The sequence below is a fragment of the Plecotus auritus genome, assembly GCF_963455305.1.
Source record: "Plecotus auritus genome assembly, chromosome: 1".
NCBI lineage: Eukaryota > Metazoa > Chordata > Mammalia > Chiroptera > Vespertilionidae > Plecotus > Plecotus auritus.
Genome location: NC_137770.1, coordinates 145,044,640 through 145,064,456, shown reverse-complemented (window position 1 = coordinate 145,064,456; position 19,817 = coordinate 145,044,640). Strand labels below are relative to the sequence as shown.

At 39.5% G+C, this 19,817-nt stretch overlaps 1 protein-coding gene across 7 annotated transcripts in view; it reads right to left on the bottom strand.

Moving 5' to 3' along the window:
* NEBL (nebulette) overlaps positions 1-19,817 on the bottom strand; it is a 396,867-nt gene that overhangs the window by 70,632 nt on the left and 306,418 nt on the right. For 5 of the 7 annotated variants that reach the window (XM_080675005.1, XM_080675007.1, XM_080675010.1 and 2 more), the window contains exons 8-12: positions 17,366-17,479; positions 15,616-15,717; positions 11,623-11,727; positions 6,757-6,864; positions 2,407-2,517 (exon numbers count right to left, since the gene is read on the bottom strand). The exons of 1 other annotated variant lie outside the window; for it this stretch is intronic. In XM_080675005.1, the coding sequence (XP_080531131.1) occupies positions 2,407-2,517; positions 6,757-6,864; positions 11,623-11,727; positions 15,616-15,717; positions 17,366-17,479 (540 nt within the window). The remainder of the gene's footprint in view (positions 1-2,406; positions 2,518-6,756; positions 6,865-11,622; positions 11,728-15,615; positions 15,718-17,365; positions 17,480-19,817) is intronic. One more of the 7 variants, XM_080675009.1, reaches the window with a different exon arrangement.

Genomic DNA, 19,817 nt, shown 5'->3' with positions numbered 1-19,817 from the left:
ACTTATTTTTTGAAGTATTTTTCAAAAACTGCCTATGAAATATGAATCACCAAAAGAACATAGTTGAAAAGAATGAAAAATTACAAAATCAAAAGGATTGGTGTAGCCAAAGTTTTAAAATAAGTTTCCATTTTATTCAAAGCTCATAAAACTAAATAATTTCCTAATTGGTTTATAATATAATGTTTGAATCTCACCTATTTTAATATTATATTTTAAGTACATCTAAATGTTTTTACTAACACATGTAATAACTTGAGTTTCTTGTACTATTGAATTTCTTGTTTTCTTACTAACCGTGTTATGAAAATAATATTTTAATCCAATTTGACTAAGTTGCACTTATGAAAGATGAAACTTTCTTTAGTGATAAGAAATCATGTTCCAGTTAATTCTAGGGTTTACTTCATGTTATTTTCTCTTTATCCACTATAATGAAGCTGGCTGGTGCTCAGCTTAACTAATAGCCTACAAGACATTGTAATGACCTGCATGTAAATTTGGAAAGAGCTCTAGCGTCAAATGACTTGGAGAAAAGAGTTACTTTAGTAATTTGGTCATGCGACCTTCAAGAAGACTTTAAGTAACTGACCTTGATTTCCACATGGACAAACTAAAAATAAAATACTGACCTACCAATATTAAAGGCTAATTGTGAGAATCAAATGAAATGCAGCATAAAATGATATTTTGAACACTCTAAACGGCAAGATATATGTAAAAACCATAATAAAGTAAAAAATGCAAAGACTATTTAAAGCTAAATGCTTATACTTAGAAAGGGAAGTTACAATTTCATTAAGTGACTGAAAGTACATTTTTAAAATTAGACATCTCTATAAAAGATTTTTAATTATTGACTCCTGGGCCTTTTTCTATCCTATACATGCTGAATCAATAAATCTAAAAAAGAAAAGAAAAGAAAAGAGAAATGATTCAGTCAAAAAGAGGAATAAAAGAAAAAGGTAATGATATTCTATTAAAGTTATTTATGGATCTCAAAATAGAGCTCACATTGTCATTTGCATGTAAATTATGAAAGGGTTCCCCTTTTAAAAAATCATGTACGTAGTGTATACTTTTCATGTTTTTAAAATATGCTCTTGTTGATTTTTTAGAGGGAGAGGAAAGTAAGGAGAGTGAGACAGAAATATCAGTGAGAAACATCAATCAGCTGCCTCCTGCACGCCCCTTACTGGGAATCAAGCATGAACCCGGGCATGTGCCCTGACTGGGAATTGAAATGGTGACCTCTTGGTGCATGGATGGCACTCAACCACTGAGCCACACCAGCGGGCAACAGTAAATATTTTTAATGGAAATCAATAGTAGGAAGTTGCCACTTGACTAGCTTTCAACTTCAAAATACTTTATAGTAATGAAAGTGAGCAAAGATAAGGTAGCAAAAGAACTCTTCCGTAAATTATACACCTATTACAGTCCAACATATATTACAACAGTGAATCACATTAAATGTGTAAAAGCAGTTAAATGATAAAGCCCAATTGGCACTTCATTTTTAAAATCATGCACTTCTATGTAGGTAATTATACACACATATTTCATTGGTTTAAGACATTTCATTCAGGAATAATTTCTTCAGTTCAAAATTCAGGATGAAATGGAATTCTTTAATGCTTTCCCTTAATGTAAAAAGAATCTATTTAAATAGAGAGTTAGAAGAGCTCCAAGTTACTTTGTAGCCATTTAAAAAAAAAATCTACTCAGAGGGAAGGTAGGGGTGGGTGGGTAGAAAGAGATCAACCAAATAAATGATATGCATATATGTATAATCCATGGACACAGACAATAGGGTGGAGAAAGCCTGGGGTGGGAGACAGAATTGGGCTAGAAAGGGTCAGTGGAGGGGGGACATATGTAATACTTTCAAAAATAAAGATTTAATTAAAAAAAAACTAAACAAAAATGAGAGAAAACTTTTAAAGGGATAGACAGTGAACTTGGTATTTTTATTAGATTTGAGGACCTTAATGCTCAATAAATACACTAATTGTGAGCCAAATGTACCACTAAATTTGGGGGGAAATCCTGCTGAGAATAAAATAAAAAATGGACATAAGTTCCTGTGTTCAATATGCTAAATATATCTTTCCCCACTCAGAACACAAACCACTTATAAATAATGTAGCATTTATCCAGACCTTTACACATGGGCACCTTATTTCTAATATCACTGTCATGAGAATGCTGCAGGGAAGTTTGAGACAAAGCTGGTTCTAATATGAAAATTGAAAACTCTATTAGTAAAGGTCAAAGTGAGGGGAAAAGTAACAGATTAATATCTGAAATTCACTGAATTAATAGAGAATTGTTAAATAATACTTCCAGAGTTATTTCTTTAGTTTTTAATTTCTTTTGCAATAATGGTAAATATCAGGATCATACCTCCTTCATTAAGTTGGTGATGTACTTTACATGTAGAAATTCTGGAGTCTTGTCTAAATCCAGGGATGACCTTCCTTTAATCTCTCTCTCAAAATCCTCTCTGTAAACTCTCTGTTGAATAAGATCACATAATTTTTAAACCAACAAAATACTAGTGACTGTTGAAAAGATATTAGAACAAGAGTCCCCAGAATAAAATTAATATTTTTCTTATGTAATCTTACCACCTCAATCTTCTTATCAACAGGGAAATAACTCCAACTTTATCGTAAATTTTAGAATTCTACAAACAGCAGAATCTTCAAGTACCAACTCTCTCTGGGAAAGCATGCTGAGTGAGGCTGTTTAACATCTCATGGTCTGTTATTGTTTGACATCAGCCCATTTGTGGAGGAGAACCATGAAAGTTGGCTACGTGATTGGACCACCTGACTGGTTCACTCAATAAGGAGTGGATCCATCCACTGGAAAAGAAATCTGGCAGCATGGAAGCCCATTCCAACCAAAGCAGCATTAATGTTCATGTCCTCATCATCTTTCTCACTGTCTGTGTTTTGTGAATTCAATAAAAGACAATTTATAAAATGTAATGGAGGCAGGAGGAGGAGATTTTCCTTTACTGATTTTGGCATCGAGAATATTTCTCTACCATCTATAGAGTTTGATACGAATTAAGTTACACTGTGAGGAGAATCTTATCTTGAACCTGATAAATGATTCTTTAACTAAGTGTTCCCAGTAAGAAATGAAAGATGCCGACAGTGATCGTGGAGAGCCTAAATCCACACCCACACCTGTCCTTCTGACACTCTGCCACCCATCAGCTATGATTTTCTAAACTCCACACATTTGCAAATCAATAATAACCCATAGTTTATGATTATAAAGACGTTCTAAATAACAAAAATATCCATTCATGTGAAATATTTACCAGACAAACAAGAGCCAAAATTTACCAGCTAAATATTTGATTCAAATTGAATCACCAAGATAAAAATAAATTCTGCATGAGATTGCCATAAATGCAAAATGAAAAGCTATTTCCAGGTTCATTATGTACTTACTAGTGACCTGGTGCATGAAATTCGTGCACATTAAAAGGGGATTAATTAGAGGAAATAATTTAATATTGCTATTTGCCCTTTCTCTATAATAAAAGTGTCAGAGATGAAAGAAAATTAGTAAAATGTATATGAAACCCTTCCTCCTATCAGAGTCTGGGGCTCACCATGGGACCCAGAGTCAAGTCCCCGCCCACCCACATGCACCTCAAAATTGCTTGAGACCCAGACCTGGCCATCCCCCCCAACCCCCAGCATTGGGCTAGATCCAGACCCGGCCAGTCCCACCCTTGTTAAGCCCTGCTGGGCAGGGGGTGTAGCCTCAGGGCCCCTGGCCCAGTGCCAGGATGGGAGGGGGGTTGCCTGAGGTCCCCCAGCCCAGACCAGGGCGGGGGGTGTGCCTTGAGGTCCTCTGTCAAGCCCTGCCAGGTGGGGGACACAGCCTGAGATCCCCTATCAAGCCCCGCTGGGTGGGGGGCATGGCCTGAGTTCCCCCGTCAAGCCCTGCCAGGCAGGGGGCGCGCAGCCTCAGGTCCTCCGGCCCAGCACCGGAAGAGGGGCGCAGCCTCGGGTCCCCTGTCAAGCCCCGCTGGGCAGGGGCGCGGCCTGAGTTCCCCCAACCCAGCACTGGAGATGCACTTTGAGGTCCCCCATCAAGCCCCACTGGGTGGGGGACGCAGCCTGAGTTCCCCTGTCAAGCCCCACCTGGTGGGGGGCGTGGCCTGAGGTCCCCCAGCCTAGTGCTGGGGCTGGGGGGGAGCAGCCTGAGGTCCCCTAGCTCAGCACCAGGACAGGAAGGGCACCTTGAGGTCCCCTGTCAAGTCCTGCCGGGTGGGGGGCGTGGTCTCAGGTCCCCTGGCCTGGCACTGGGACGGAGGGTGTGGCCTGAGGTCCCCCAGCCTGACACCAGGGTAGGGGACGCAGCCTGAGGTTCCCTGTCAAGCCCCATGGGGGCGGGGGAGGGCGTAGCCTCAGGTCCCTGCTGATTGCTTGTTAAGGCTCCTATGGGAACTTGGCCTCAGCTGTGAGTGCAGCCATCTTTGTGACAGAGTGATGGTCAATTAGCATATTCCCTCTTTATTAGATAGGATTATAGAGATAGGCAATTATAGGAAAAAATTCTCCATACCACAAGGGAGGGTAAGAGAATAGGCAGTCTCCTCACCTACATTTGTGTTACATATTTAACAAATCTAGGAATAGTCAGAGAAAAATCCACAATGGATGTTCCATAAATACTAAAACTAACAAAGCAAGGTAAGAAGTTGCATTGAGAACATTCTGAGTTAAAAAAAAAAACTATAGACATACCAAAGAACAATAATGAAAAGTTGTCCTATAGGGCTCAATCTAGGGCATTTCCAGGCCCAAAATGAGTCTTTAAAAAAGTGAAATATAAATATGTGTGCATTTATATTATTTCAGATACTTCACTTCAAAAAAACCCTTCTCTTCTGAAAAACAATTATTTGACTTAAGTAAGTCATTAAGGAAGGTTGATGATGACTAAAACTGGCTAATATATGACTAAGGAGATTTGTACATTACTAAGGAAGTGGGAGGGGGGCTTTAGCATGCTTTTTGTTAGGAGAGCTTTATTTGTGAAACAGAAGACAAATAACTTTTCAAAACCAGATTTAGAGATTTCTCCTAGCACACAGTGATTCATCCTATATCTGGCATTAGAAAAAAGTGAGAGAACTATAATTATAGGCTATAACAAAACATGAGTGGCTTTTCCTGAGATGATCAACACTTAAGCTTTACGCATAAGAGGCTCCCCAAGAAGCTCATGGTCAAGTTGATCTCTTAGTAATAAACATCAACACTTTGTATCTAATTCATTGGTCCTGCATTTAAATACATTTTTCATATCCAACTTTGTCTAACATGTTTAGACATTTTGTTTTTCTAGCATAAAATTTATATGCTAATTTACATAGAATAAATTTCATACTATAAATCGTTATAGTATAAATTTGGTCCCAAGTTATTTTCTGTTGAAAGATTTCTTTCTCATTAAGCCCTGATATGCAGAAACATAATGCTGAGCCTAAAAATCTAATAGCCAATGGCTGTAATTGAAGGGAAACATGTCTTAGCCTCTATAAATGAAGTTCATTTGACTGATTTTGTCAGTTCTTAATATTTAATTTTCCTTTTGTGCTGTGTGGCCACAGCAATGGTAAAAGCCAAGTGCTATCTATCAGACTTCAAGATCTGCACAAGGAAACCTGTTACGTCGAATGTATAGCACTTTTTCAGTGCTGAGGGCGCCATGGAAGTCCTTGTCATCTACATAGTGAAATTTGAACATGGGGGATCTTTTCTCTTTCGGAGGACTGTCCTCAATGGAAAAAAGATGAACTGAGCAGTTCACGTAAATTAAGACAATTTAGTCTAATTTTCCCATTGATTTTTTGAGAAGCACATATCTATATGTTTTGGGGTATTTTAATTGGCTAAAGAAGATGAAAAATATAAGTAATTATTTTCTATTCTCTTGCTTGAAGAAAAAATTAAACAACCAGAGATTATTCAACAAGCCACAGTCATATCTGAGGGCCCTTTCTCTGAGATGAATTATAACACCTCAACAAATAGCATCTAGAATGTTTATGAAATCCCTATGAGAGTTTTATTGTCCAGAGTTCTCATTTCTCCTTGTTTTCCTGTTGTTAATGGAGAACAGAAAAGGTCTTGTCCATTGAGCCTTCCTGAAATAGAGCACTGGGGGTGTGATCAGCTGATACCACTGCACATTATTTCTAACCTTTTGAAGGAATAATCTTGTTGTACCCACATAATTGGGATGTTGGCTGCAGACAAAACTTTCTGTGTTTGGTGTCTCTTCCCCACCCCCCAACCCAAAATAGAAAAAAAAAAAAAAAACAGGAACAGAAGAAATCATCCTGGGACAGAGCAAAATCAGTGAGGGAAATATGTGGATGAGGCTTAGTACTAGCTTAAGTGGAGAATGAAGTGGATAAGTGGGGAAGAAAATTTTGACTTTGCCCACATGGACACAGCCTGAAAGTGTCAATTTTATAGTCACAGAATGTGAGTGCTGAGAGGGACGTTAAGAGTTCACATGGCCTGATACCCAAGTGGGAAAAACTAAGGGCCCAATGACCCAGACAGGTCCCTAGATCCAGACTGTGATTTCCTAGGTTCCTTGTGCAGGGTCCTCTGGACCCACTAAACATTGTGAACCACTTCCCTGGTTCCTTTCAAATGATAAAACATCAAATAAGTGTTGAACAGTTGAAAACAAACCAAAGGGACTGACCTCACTCTGCATCTTCTGGGCCTCCTTTGAAGCTTGATATGATGGTGTCTCAACAAATTCAAGCATCGATTTCCCCTTATTTTTTTCATATTCTTCTCTGTACTTTACCTTTATTGAAAAAATATAAAAAGCATATAAAGCTCATGAGCCCTTATGCAAATAGAGCAAAGTAAAATAAGTATGTCCCAAATTGATCATTTTTCTAAAAATTGCATTATTCTGGCCATTGAGGTTGATCCCTGAGTTTCCTATAGTTAATGACATACAAAGAAAGAGGTAAGATATCCTCTCTAATAAAAGAGTAATATGCAAATTGACTGTACCTCTGCTATACCAAAAAGCCACACCCACCAGCCAATCAGGAGTGAGTATGCAAATTAACCCAACCAAGATGGCTGCGGCCACAGAGAGAGCAGGAGGCTTGGGTTTCCCCAGCAATGGAGGAAGCCAAGCTTTCCACCTGCCCTGGTCTGCCTTGGCCTCTGCTTAAGGCTACAAAGTTTCAATTATAGAAGATAAATAAATCCCAACAAAAATGGTAACAGCCACGGAGCTGGAGAGAGCAGGAGGCTTGAGTTGCCCCCAGCGATGGAGGAAGCCAAGTTTCCGCAGCCCTGGCCTGCCTTGGCCTCCGCTTAATGCTACGAAGTTTCAATTATAGAAGATAAATAAATCCCAACAAAAATGGCTGCAGCCATGGAGCAAGCAGGAGGCTTGGCTCCACTCAAGGCTACAAAGTTTCAATTATAGAAGATAAATAAATCCCAGATACCAGGGCCTTCACTTGGGTTGCCGGGGGGGGCATAGCTGGCCTGCAAACCACCACAGGCCCCTCACCCAGGCCGCCCCACGCCCCAAGGGAACCCCCACCTTGATCCAGAACACCCTTCAGGGCAAACCAGCCAGCATCCACCTGTGCACCAGGCCTCTATCCTATCTAATCCTCCTACCTAATAAAAGAATAATATGCAAATTGACCATCACTCCAACACACAAGATGGCTGCCCCCATGTGGTCAAAGATGGCTGCCCTCATGTGGACACAAGATGGCCGCCACAAGATGGCCAGCAGGGGAGGGCAGTTGGGAGGGACCAGGCCTGCAAGGGAGGGCAATTGGGGGCAATCAAGCCTGCAAGGGAGGGCAGTTGGGGGGGGGGGGACCCAGGCCTGTAGAGGAGAGCAGTTGGGGGGAACCAGGCCTGCAGGGGAGGGTAGTTAGGGATGACCAGGCCTGCAGGGGAGGGCAGTTAGGGGCAAACAGGCTGGCAGGGGAGTGGTTAGGGGGTGATCAGGCTGGCAGGCAGAAGCAGTTAGGGGCAATCAGGAAGGCAGTCAGGCAAGCAGTTGGAAGCCAGCAGTCCTGGATTGTGAGAGGGATGTCCGACTGCCCGTTTAAGCCCGATCCTACCTGAATCAGGCCTAAACAGGCAGTTGGACATCCCTTGAGGGGTCCCAGATTGGAGAGGGTTCAGGCTGGGCTTAGGGACACCCCCCCACCGTGCTCAAATTTTGTGCACCGGGCCTCTAGTGTGTGTGTGTGTTTGTGTGTGTATATATATATATATATATATATATATATATATATATATATAACTTGTTAAGAAATAAAAATAATTTAGAATTACTAAATAATGTAGTTCTAGGACTTAAATAAAGTATTTAAATAGCTGGCATGGCATATATAGATACATATCATATACATGGGGCTATATATGTATATACACATATACTAGTATATAGAAAGACAGAGAGAGAGATCCTGTGATAGCTGGAATGCCTATCAGTAAAGCATGAACAAGAAAACAAAACATAGTTGTGATTCTCTCTCTTTTTGTCAAAAGGATGACAGTATTTTCTGGGATTGCTGAATTTTCCATAGACATTAAGAAAAACACACATAGAGCTCTTCTGTGATTTCTCTCAGTTTCACCAGGCATTATTTAATAACTAGAGGCCTGATGCATGAATTCGTGCATGGGTGGGGTCCCTCCCTCCCTGTCTCGCCCAGTCCCAATCGGGGCCGATCAGGGCTGGCCGGCCAAGGGGTGAGCCCACGGGAGGTTGGCTGTAGGAGTGCACTGACCACCAGGGGGCAGCTCCTGCATTGAGCATCTGCCCCCTGAAGGTTAGTGAGCATCATATCTACCAGCCAGTCGTCCGGTCATCCAGTCGTAATGGTCATTTAGGCTTTTATATATATAGACTAGAGGCCTGGTGCATGAAAATTTGTGCACTCGGGGGTGGGGGGGGTCCTTCAGCCCAGCCTGCACCCTCTCACAGTCCAGGAGCCCTCAGGGGATGTCCTATTGATGGCTTAGGCCCACTCCCCTCTGCAGGAGGCAACCAGGCCAGGTGATCCCATCACCCTGCTGCTGCCACCGGATGGGGCAGGCCGATCAGGGGACGGTGCCGCCCCCATCACCCCACCGCCACCATCACCACCAGCCTCCCTCTGCAGGAGGCCACCAGGTGGGTGATCAGAGGACAGAGCCGCCCCCATCACCCTGCCGCTGCCGTCACCAGCCTCCCTCTGCAGGAGGTGACCAGGCAGCCAATCAGGAGATGGCTCTGGCTGGCACGGCCCTGCCCCCTCCCCCTTTGCCCCTTCACAGCTGATGGTTGCTGCTGCCTTCCACCCCATCGCCATCCCCTCCCTCTGCCCGCTGGCATGCTCCTGGCACCGCCTGCTCACCGGCCCCACCCCTCACCAACTGGTCGTTTTGCCGTTCGGTCAATTTGCATATTACATTTTTATTATATAGGATATCACGAATTATTTAATTCAATTACAACTAATCCTTATCTCATTTCCATTTATAAATTGATCAATATTTTCCCTCCACTAATCATAAAAACTTCTATATATTCTATATATATAAAATCCTAATATGAAAATAGACTGAATGGCAGAAAAACCAAACAACCGAACAACCAAACAACTGGTCACTATGATGTGTGCGGACCACCAGGGGGCGTGCACGAAACATTGCAGGCATTGGCCATGGCGGGATGGTGGAGCAGGTGAGCAGGGTCACCAGATCAAGGTGGGGCACTGGTCACTGTCATCAGGGTGAGCCTCTGGTAGTTACTGAAAATTCTTTGCTCCCGTGCGTGCCACTGTCCTGCCCTGCGCTTGCACCTGCTGCCAGTACCAGACCCGCTAGCACCTGCTGCCAGTGCCTGGTGCCAGTCCTGATCGCTTGGCACTGTCAGTAAGTGTGAGCGACAGCTGCCGGCCCCGATTGCCCCTGAGGGCTTCTCCACCTCCCCGTTCCAGAGGAGCTATAGGGGTAGCAGCCACTGCTGGCACCCACTGAAGGTGTCGGCCCCACTCGCACCCACTGCTGGCACCAGCCCCAATTGCTCCTTGCCATCAGTGGGTGCAAGCGGGTCCAGCACCATCAGCGCATGGGAGCAGCGGGAGCGGGGCTGCTGGCAGAGAGGGGATGGGGGGGCAGTGGGAGGGGCTGGGCGGGAGCGTGGAGGATGGGCCGAGACCCGCCCCTATGCCCACTGAAGCCTCACCGCCCACAGTTCCTTTCAAGGTGCAAGAATTCGTGCACTGGGCCCCTAGTTAATATACTAGTACAGTGGTTGGCAAACTCATGAGTCAACAGAGCCAAATATCAATAGTACGACGATTGAAATTTCTTTTGAGAGCCAAATTTTTTAAACTTAAACTTCTTCTAACGCCACATCTTCAAAATAGAATTGCCCAGGCTGTGGTATTTTGTGGAAGAGTCACACTCAAGGGGCCAAAGAGCCACATGTGGCTCGTGAGCCACAGTTTGCCGACCATGGTACTAGTATATAAGCTGTCAAAGTAGTTGGCTTTTTTAGCAATATAAAAATTACGAAATTAAAATCATAGAAAAGTTTGATCATGATTCATTTCATTCAGAAATGTACTTTCATTTACATTCTATGTTTAATAATTAATAAAACTATTTCTTAAGTTGCATAATAATAATAATTTTAATGGTAATTAAATTCAAAAGATATTTCTCAATACTTAGAACTTTACAGTACCAGGAAACATAACAAATTTTAAAATTCCTATTTGTAGGCATATTTTTATTTCAAACAAAAATGACAGAGTGACCAATGAAAGTGTTTTAACTATAATAACATACTATATTACGATAAAATTTTATGGAAAAAAAATGAAAATAAGAGTGCTAAGAAAAAATATCAATTTCTATATCTTAAAGAAGAGCTAGTTTGTGTATTTTTCACATAGTGAACGTGGGGTGTCAAGTCATTATTAAATTTATGTTCCAAAGGATACAATTAAAAGAGTGATGCAAAACTTAATTTAATAGATGTTGGCATGACATATTTTGCAACTACTGGAACTCAGAACAAAAAAAAATACATAGAGACCAACTTCAAAGTGTGCAAGAAGGAAAATATTTTTAAAATTTTGTTCAGGGAGTACCTAGAATTTCACAATTGAAAGAAACATTAATGTTGACTATACTGGCAAGATATAGTTTTACCATTTTCATAATACTTATAACTGAACTGAGAAATTATCATAAACTTTGTGCCTGGAAAATTAATTTTGCAGCACAAAATGACAAATCAGTACACAATAAACATTGAAATCATCATGAGATTTGATCATCGTTTAACTCATATATTGTAAGTTTTAAATTGTGTGAATTTACTGTTATGTGATAGAATGCCTGCACATTGAAACATGGTTTAAGTTTCCCAAACTCAATAAATACTGAGAGAAGGGTGTTTGAGATTTTCAGAAGCAACATTCACTTTCTCAGGTACACGTGTCTTCAGCAGCTTCACGTTCTCGGTGGAAGCGCATGGCCCTGGGTGGTTAGGGGTCCAGGTTGGGAGGGCACATACCTGACTCTGGAGGATGGCGTTGCCTTTGTGGTGCAGGTGTTCTGCAGCATCCGAATCAAAATGATACATGCCTTTGTTTTCCTCAAAAAGCTTTCTATACTCTCGCTAAAATAGAAAACATGAAAATTAATTCAGAATGAAAGAGGTTGGTTAGAGTAACTAATACTTAGGGCTGCAAACTGAAAAACACAAGCCAACAAGAGCTGGAAAGCTCCCATCGGCAGTCGGCTGGTCATGTGGATTTCTAGCAGTGAGATAAACCGACAATGCAAGATAGACCAACTCTAGGTGGCCAATGTGAACAGCATATGAAATACTCAAGAGAAGCAGAGGACAATTCGCTGTAAATACAACATAAAAGACAGTCACAACACTGGGGAGTGGCAATGGAAAAGCCAGGCATGAGACTAGAGTACATAGGCAAGGTGAGCAAAATGGAGGCGAGTTGTCCTGCCCTTATCCTAGAACAGGTGTGTGTTTAACAGCATCTAAAAGAAGAAGGAACAGAGGAAAGAAAAGTTGGAGGCAGACAGAAAGAAGATGTATACTTCTCAGCCATGAGGAAAGTGGATGCTCATAAGGACGATGAGAAAGTGAGAAATTATTCAACTAATTGTCCTCAAAGGTGTCTGAGAGAGAAACTGAGAAACTAGATACAGTCGATGGAATTTTTAGGGTAAAGAAATTGAATTAAGACTATTTAGATATACAGACAAAACAGTGAATTTGGAAGATACCAGAATGGTTAAGAATGCCAAATTTGGCAGCTACAGGTCTCTAAGTAAAATAGTCACCAATAAGACAAAAATTACTTCATAATTTTATATTTGGCTATTGGACACAGTTACTTTGCCATGTTTGGGAAAGACTTTTGGAAGTAAGTGGTGATCCTCAAGGACTCAAGGCCACAGAGACTTGAGCTAAAGTTGGCTGCTCATTAGGCAGTGAGGATTTCAGTGACAATGGCCACTTTGTGTAGAGTGGGGGTGAGGTGAGCAGCATTTGAAAGGGAGCAGGAAAGGTTTGCCATAATGAAACTGACATTGGGTCTTAGCAGAAGCTCCAGACATCTGAGAGTGAAACAGGAAGAGGCCCCAGTGCCGGAAATGGGAGGATGCACACGAGAACTGCTGTTCTACAGAGATACAACAATGGTCCCCAGGGCCCCTTCAGGCAATTAGAGTGATGTGTGTGTCCCCAAACTCTAACCAGAATAAAGGAAGAAAAAGGGCCCAGGAAGCTCATGATAATGTTCACATGGTACATCTTGACTGAAGAGAGTTAAAATCAAGAACTAATAAAGCCCAGGATATTATGTCTGGAATAATAAATCTATCCTGAGAAAAGGTCAATGAATATCATCCCCAAAGCAATGATCTATTTTAGTTATGGAGAATTTCAGAAACTCCTATTTTTAAGAATTAAATAAGCAAACAAAACCTATTTGAATTAAGATCTGCAAAAGAGCTTTTAGTACTTGCTGTTCCTTATATAATAGTCTCTGTTGCCTCCTAGTGGGAGTTGCAGAGAGCAATATGCCATATATACTTAAAATTTATGCAAAGTTATAAACTGAAAGCTACTGGAGTTCTATTTTCCAGGGGCAAATGTTCCCTCAAAAATGTAATTAGTACAGCTACACAAACTCATGAGCACTAATTTTACTCTACACACTAAGCATTAAAATAAAATAAAAATGTTGATTTATACTAAAGACACTTAGAGGTCTTTAAAAACATCCATTTATAACAAACTGACAACTAATTCTGGCAGAATGTCTTTTTATTAAGCATCCTCTTACTCAATCTTTCAATAAAATTAAGTTGCCTTTATAAATCTACAAAATTCCAATTCTCTTTACATTAAAATTTAAAAGAAGGCAATTCTAATGTACAATAAATCTGAGCCAATATATGATCATACAATTTAATAAATAGATACCTCAGAGTAATGCATTATGAGACTTAAACTTTTTCTCTTGTGAAGTAATCATTTAGTCATAATTCTACTATGGGGCAAATGGTCTATAATCTAAGGCAAAGCACCACCTGAACAAAGATTTAAACTTCATAAATGCTATATAAAACAAATGTAATATATGACTTTGTGAAGTGTTTTTTTTTCTGTTGAAGAGACGATAAAAACAATTTATATTAAGCTATGATTTTCACCATTATAATAAAAGTCAATATTCTTGAAAAGAAATATTGCCTATGATTGGCACATATTCCTCCAACTACCAAGTGTTTTCATTACCACCAAGATATTTTTATTGGCATATTTACACATGAATCCTCATGTCCTAAGGAAATTTAACCCAAGTATGGTTGAGGAATAGTCAAGGGCAAAATGCCAGTGCAAGGATCAAAACTGGACAACGACTGAATGTGAGCAAAGCAGCTCAGAAAATAGACACGTATTGAATCTGGAAGCATACCTATGAGTCATGGGGGAAAACCTGGAACTGAAACAGACACTCAAGTAGCAGAGGAATGTGTACAGAGGTGGACAGATGAGCATGTTTCCTGGAACAGCGGGAAAGCATGAATTAAGTGTCCTGGGACTGAGTCTAATTCAGGACCTGATAGCCCTCTAACCTTCATTCTCTGCTCAACAGACTGAACAGAATGATGGGCTGCTTTTCCTTCAAAAAAACACTGATCAAAATGATCTGCGAGTATAAATTATTTACATGCACAGTGCATTGCAGGAGGAGGACAGCAGGGGTGGTGGAAAAAGGAGGATCACTACATAATGAACACAAGTTTCAATACATCAAGGCAAGGGTAGACATTTTCAAACCTGAACTAAAGCTGTATCTCATTATTTAATAGTTTGGGAACCAGCTCAGCCGGCATGGCTTAATGGTTGAGCATTGACCTATGAACCAAGGAGGTCACAGTTTGATTCCTGGTCAGGGCACATGCCCAGGTTGCAGATTCAATCCCCAGTAGGCGGTGTGCAGGAGGCAGCCAATTAATGATTCTCTCTAATCATTGATGTTTCTCTCTCTCTCTCCCTCTCTTTTCCTCTCTGAAATCAATGAAAATAAAATATTTAAAAAAATAGTTTGAGAACCAGGTTTTGACTGCAGGTCTTTTAAATCTATGATTATGGGCACATCTCCTGAAGACAACTCTTTTCACTTTTCCACATTCCTTGCCCACCATACCTTCCATCTAACCTGTACCTGGCCCAAAGCAGGTATTCAATAAATTTGGATAATTTAAGTGAATGGGTGAGTGAATGAGTAATTATTAAAATAGACATAGAATAACCTGAGGTCAGATTAGAGTTCATCACCACAGAAGGCATTCTAGGACGTAGGAAATGGAGGCACAGGTGAGCCAGATCGCCAGTTATGAGCACCAGTGACATCGCTAAGTGTTTGAAACAGGATCCAGGAAGTGAGTGCTGATGGAATAACCCACTTGGTGGGACATCCAAACACGGTCATCAGAACATGAAGAAATCACCCTCCACTCTTAGTAGCTCTGAAGAAAATTAGGAACCTTTACAAGACCAAAAGTAAAGTGTCAAAACCTTTAGGATTTATTTTCAGAGAAAATACAAATTAGACTAAGACACTTTTTTATGTCACTGAAGCCTATTAAACATCAGACACTCTGCTCTGGCCTGCATAAAATAAAAGATCTGTGACTTAGGAGCCTGACCTTGTAAAGCCTTGAACTGAATACAGAAGAAGAAAGAAGAAGACAGACAGAAAGAACTATGAAGTGTAGTTATTCAATAAGAAAGTTTGCATTCAAAAGATATTAAAGGATTGGCAGGTGGGGGGGGGGGGGTGGGAGGAGGGGAAGCCCTTTGTAAAGCAACAGCTTTGGTAGGACATACGCGAGCAGACCACTACTTTTCAATTAGTTAGTTATTGAGGCCCGGCCACACCTAAGGAAGCAGGTGCACTCAAGAGCACTGCAGGCATAGTGGCTGGAGGAAGCCACACAACATCTACAGCTGCCACAACCCACTTACTCGGCTGAGCATTTTGCTGACTTTCAAAGCATGGTCTAAAAACAAGGTTGGGAGATTCGAAACCGGATCATGCATATTTTGAATGTCTTTCTTGTACATCACCTATGAAAATAACATGGAACACAATACCATCTAGGAGGAGAAAATATGCTTTTGCATTATTGCTATTATCATGTTTAATACATCATAAAGTACTAGTCAGTGGTAAACTGGCACATGAATTTGAACATAGCCACTAGATGGAGCTCATTTACTACTGAATGCATTGTAAAGAGTTATTTCTAGGGACTTGAATATATTTTGATAATTGTGGGGTTTTTTTTTTGTTTTATGCATTAAAAAAGGGGTGATGTAAGCAGAATCAAGTAAATTTAATGGAAATTCTGCTTGCAAAACATAAAGAGAAATTACTACTGTATTTTGATTGTGCTTTGTGGCAATATGGAAGCTTTTGGTATTTTCATGCTATTGCCATATAAATCTTTTTATCACCTGCTTTGGAAATATAATAATATCAGTAATAATAGTAATAAAATATTAAAAATAGAAAATGTATTGAGCACTTACTCTGTGCCAAACATTTTTCTAAGTACTTTATATGTACTGATTATATGTACTGATATTTAGTCTCCATAACAACCCTAGTACATAGGTACTTTAAGTATCTCCCATTTTACAGATGAGGAAACTGAGGTACAGGAAGATGAAGGTATAATATTAAGAGATAGATCAGGATTCAAATACAGACAATCTGATTCTAAACCTGTGTTTTCAGTACTATGCTCTAGGTTCCTGTAAGTATATTCCAACTCTATTTGCATTATGTTTTTACCTACACACACACACACACACACACACACACACACACACACACACACAAATATATAAAAAAGAAATTATTGTGATATTCCCAGTGGTCCTAAAAGACAGAAACACCCTTTTCAATTTTTGGTGACAAACAAAATAACAATATTGGTTATTGAACACAAATAACAATACCTTGTAAACATTAATGAAAGTAAGATAGAAGTGCCAGGATATGACAGAAGTTTCAAAGTGTAAATGACCTAACAAAGCAACAGTTCAACAATAATTAATCTTAATGTTTGAAAGGGTGCTCTATACATCCTGCAAATATAGCAAAATGATCAGTTTCTTTCTATGTTTGCTTTTATACTCTGCCTAATTCTAATAAAAAATTAAGACATTTTTTCTTGTAAATTTGAACTTGATTATTTTAAAACACATGAAATGAAAACAAATCTTGTGAAGAAGTATTACAACATTTACAAAATGGATAAGAAAGGAATTGTTAGCCATTACAGGTACAATTTCTGAAAATTTCTTTATGATAAACTAGCATGTACCAGGTAGCACTTTACAATAAGCCTCCTTTCATGGGTTTTATTATATGAGTTAACTACTATCATAATCACTAATTTAGGATACAACACACTACTTTTCTGCAAAACTCTGCAATCTATTTCTACTCTTGATCTGACATATTAATCTTATTAGCAATACTATTCTTATATAAACTAATTAGTATTAGTAACTATTAACAGTGAAGAATAATAATACATTTTTTTCTCAAAAAAAAGCTTCAAGAAAATATGCTTCAGTGCTTCAACTAAAATTGGTGGGAAATTACAAAGTTTTGTTTCATTACAATAAAGCCAATTCTGAGAAACCAAGAATCAAAATATATTGAAAATAATTTTCTATGAATTACAAGCCACGGGACACTTACATTACTCGCCAGCTCAGTGGCAAGCTGGCTTTGCTTAAAAGAAACACTTTCAAGGGGATTGTAATGATGTTTCTTATCCTTCATTTCATTATCAAATTTTTCTTTGTATTTAATCTGCCATAAAAGAAAAAAACAGGATAAATTTAGTAGCACATTTATCATTACACTTTGAAATAGCACATTTGATATGTAATTAGATCAGATAAAAAGCTACCTTAAAAAAGAATAACGAAGTTTAAAATTCCCCATATTTTCACATAAGTTTAATTAGGCATAAATTTTTTATTAAAAAAACAACCTCTACTTGAACATTGATCCTAAATGCAATTAGGCATGAACTCAAATCCTATTAACAAGAATATGCACTAAATCTCAGGATTTTTAAATATCACTTTCCATTTCTGTATTCCTATAATCTATGATTAATTAGAAATTTAGACCATAAATGAATTAAAATTTTCCACATCTAGAAAAAAAGATCCTAAGCCCCAGAATTTGAATATGAATTTTCCTGAGGGAATTGTTCCAAATATAAAACATGCTTTGTATCATGGTTTTTCTCACCATTTCCCATTTGTTCAAAAATTCATATTTAGGGACTATACTTTCTAACGTGTCCTGGGTCTAATTAATGTCATTTTTTGTTCCTCTGCTTCAACTCCAAAGTTGTATCCAGCAGTAAAACTAATTCTAATATTTATTCTAAATAATTTTATTTTTATAAGTAATTGTAGGGCAACCAAATGAAGATTATCAAGTTATTCTATAGAACTGTACTTTCCTCCATGGATAGAGGAAAATGAATGTATGCTATGAGAACTAACTGAACCAAAGACACAATTTCTTTACCAAAAACAAACAAACAAACAAAAGACTACTCAAATTTCACATCCCCTTTGATTCCTATAGCCAGGAAAGGATGAACAGACTTCAAAAGCAAAAGTAAGCTGTTTTGTTCTCTTATAACATTTTTATAGTAATAATTCTTATAATATTTTACAACATTCTCATAATGTACCTTTATGCATACATAGTAAGCTGTGCCTTAAAAGACTGTTTATTAAAAAGTAATTTGGAGATGGCTATTTTGAGTCTGTGTTATCTCTCTAAGGGACATGTGTCTAGAATCTATGGAAGAGAGCTAGTAAAATTTTGATAGGAGTACTTTTGGAAAATATTTCAAGATGCTTTATAGCAAATATTTTCTGTTGTGGTTCCATTTGCCAATAAACTTTCTGAAATTCACATTACCTTTTAAATTCAAGCAAAACCTCATTTATTCTAATTATTTGGTGAGGTCTCCCTAAAACAAGAAACACTCTGAATTAAAAGAAATTATTTTATGTCTTGAAATTGTGGACAATATCACCAATGAAATAAATTTGGAGCTCATTCACTATTTTCCACAGTAGCTGGCACAAATGCAAAAAATTGCCATTTGCCCCTGCACTAAACACACAATTTCACTGTCTTTGCACCTTTAACACCCCTTTGCTAAGGAACCTTCAAATCAGGCGTCCTCAAACTACGGCCCGTGGGCCACATGCGGTCCGCCGAGGACATTTATCCGGCCCGCCGGGTGCCGCTGCCTGTCCTGCTTAGCAGCCGACTCGTCCCGGGCCCGCAGTGCGCATAGGAATTTGTTCATAGTTGTTTTTTTAAAACTATAGTCCAGCCCTCCAACGATCTGAGGGACAGTGAACTGGCCCCCTGTTTAAAAAGTTTGAGGACCCCTGTGTGATTTTGTTTCTCTCTAGCTTTTTAGTGCCTAACCCCTATTTCCTGGACAATGAGGGTAAGCTGTCTTAACTGATTTCCCCTTGAATGGAAATCCTGACTCTGCCAGACCCACCAACACTCTCCACTTACTGAGTAAAACATTCTGACTGATGGCCGTGGTGTCCAGAACACTTTTGGCTGGTAGCTATTTAACTAATAAGCTGATCCTGCTGTGTACTATGGGCTTGCACCAAGTTTTCTTTTGATTGTGCATATCCCCCAACCCCAGGCAACATAAGTGTCTTAGTTATGTATCAGCTAAATGGCAAATACAGGTTATATAATCCTCGTGCCCACAGAGCCCAGGGTACTTTCCTTGTGCACCGTATAGTCCCAGCATGACTACACTAGGAGCACAGGCAACACAGAGAGGGTGTGACTTGGAAATTAACCTGAAAAATTCTCATGTCATTAAACCTAGCATTCACCCTTCCTGAGTAAAGGTACATTTCTGAAAAGCAGTAACAATCCAAGTTGTAATAATTAATTCCTTCCTCTACTCATTAAACATTGAGCCTGTGTTGAGTTCTTACCTGAGGATGGGAACAGTGATATGACCCAGACACACTCTGTCGAGACTGGTGTCAGTCATCTCTTTCCAAAGCAAATCTGATTGAATCACACACTTACAAATGGTTTAGAAGTAAGCTCCAGCATTTTTGCTCCCATTGGT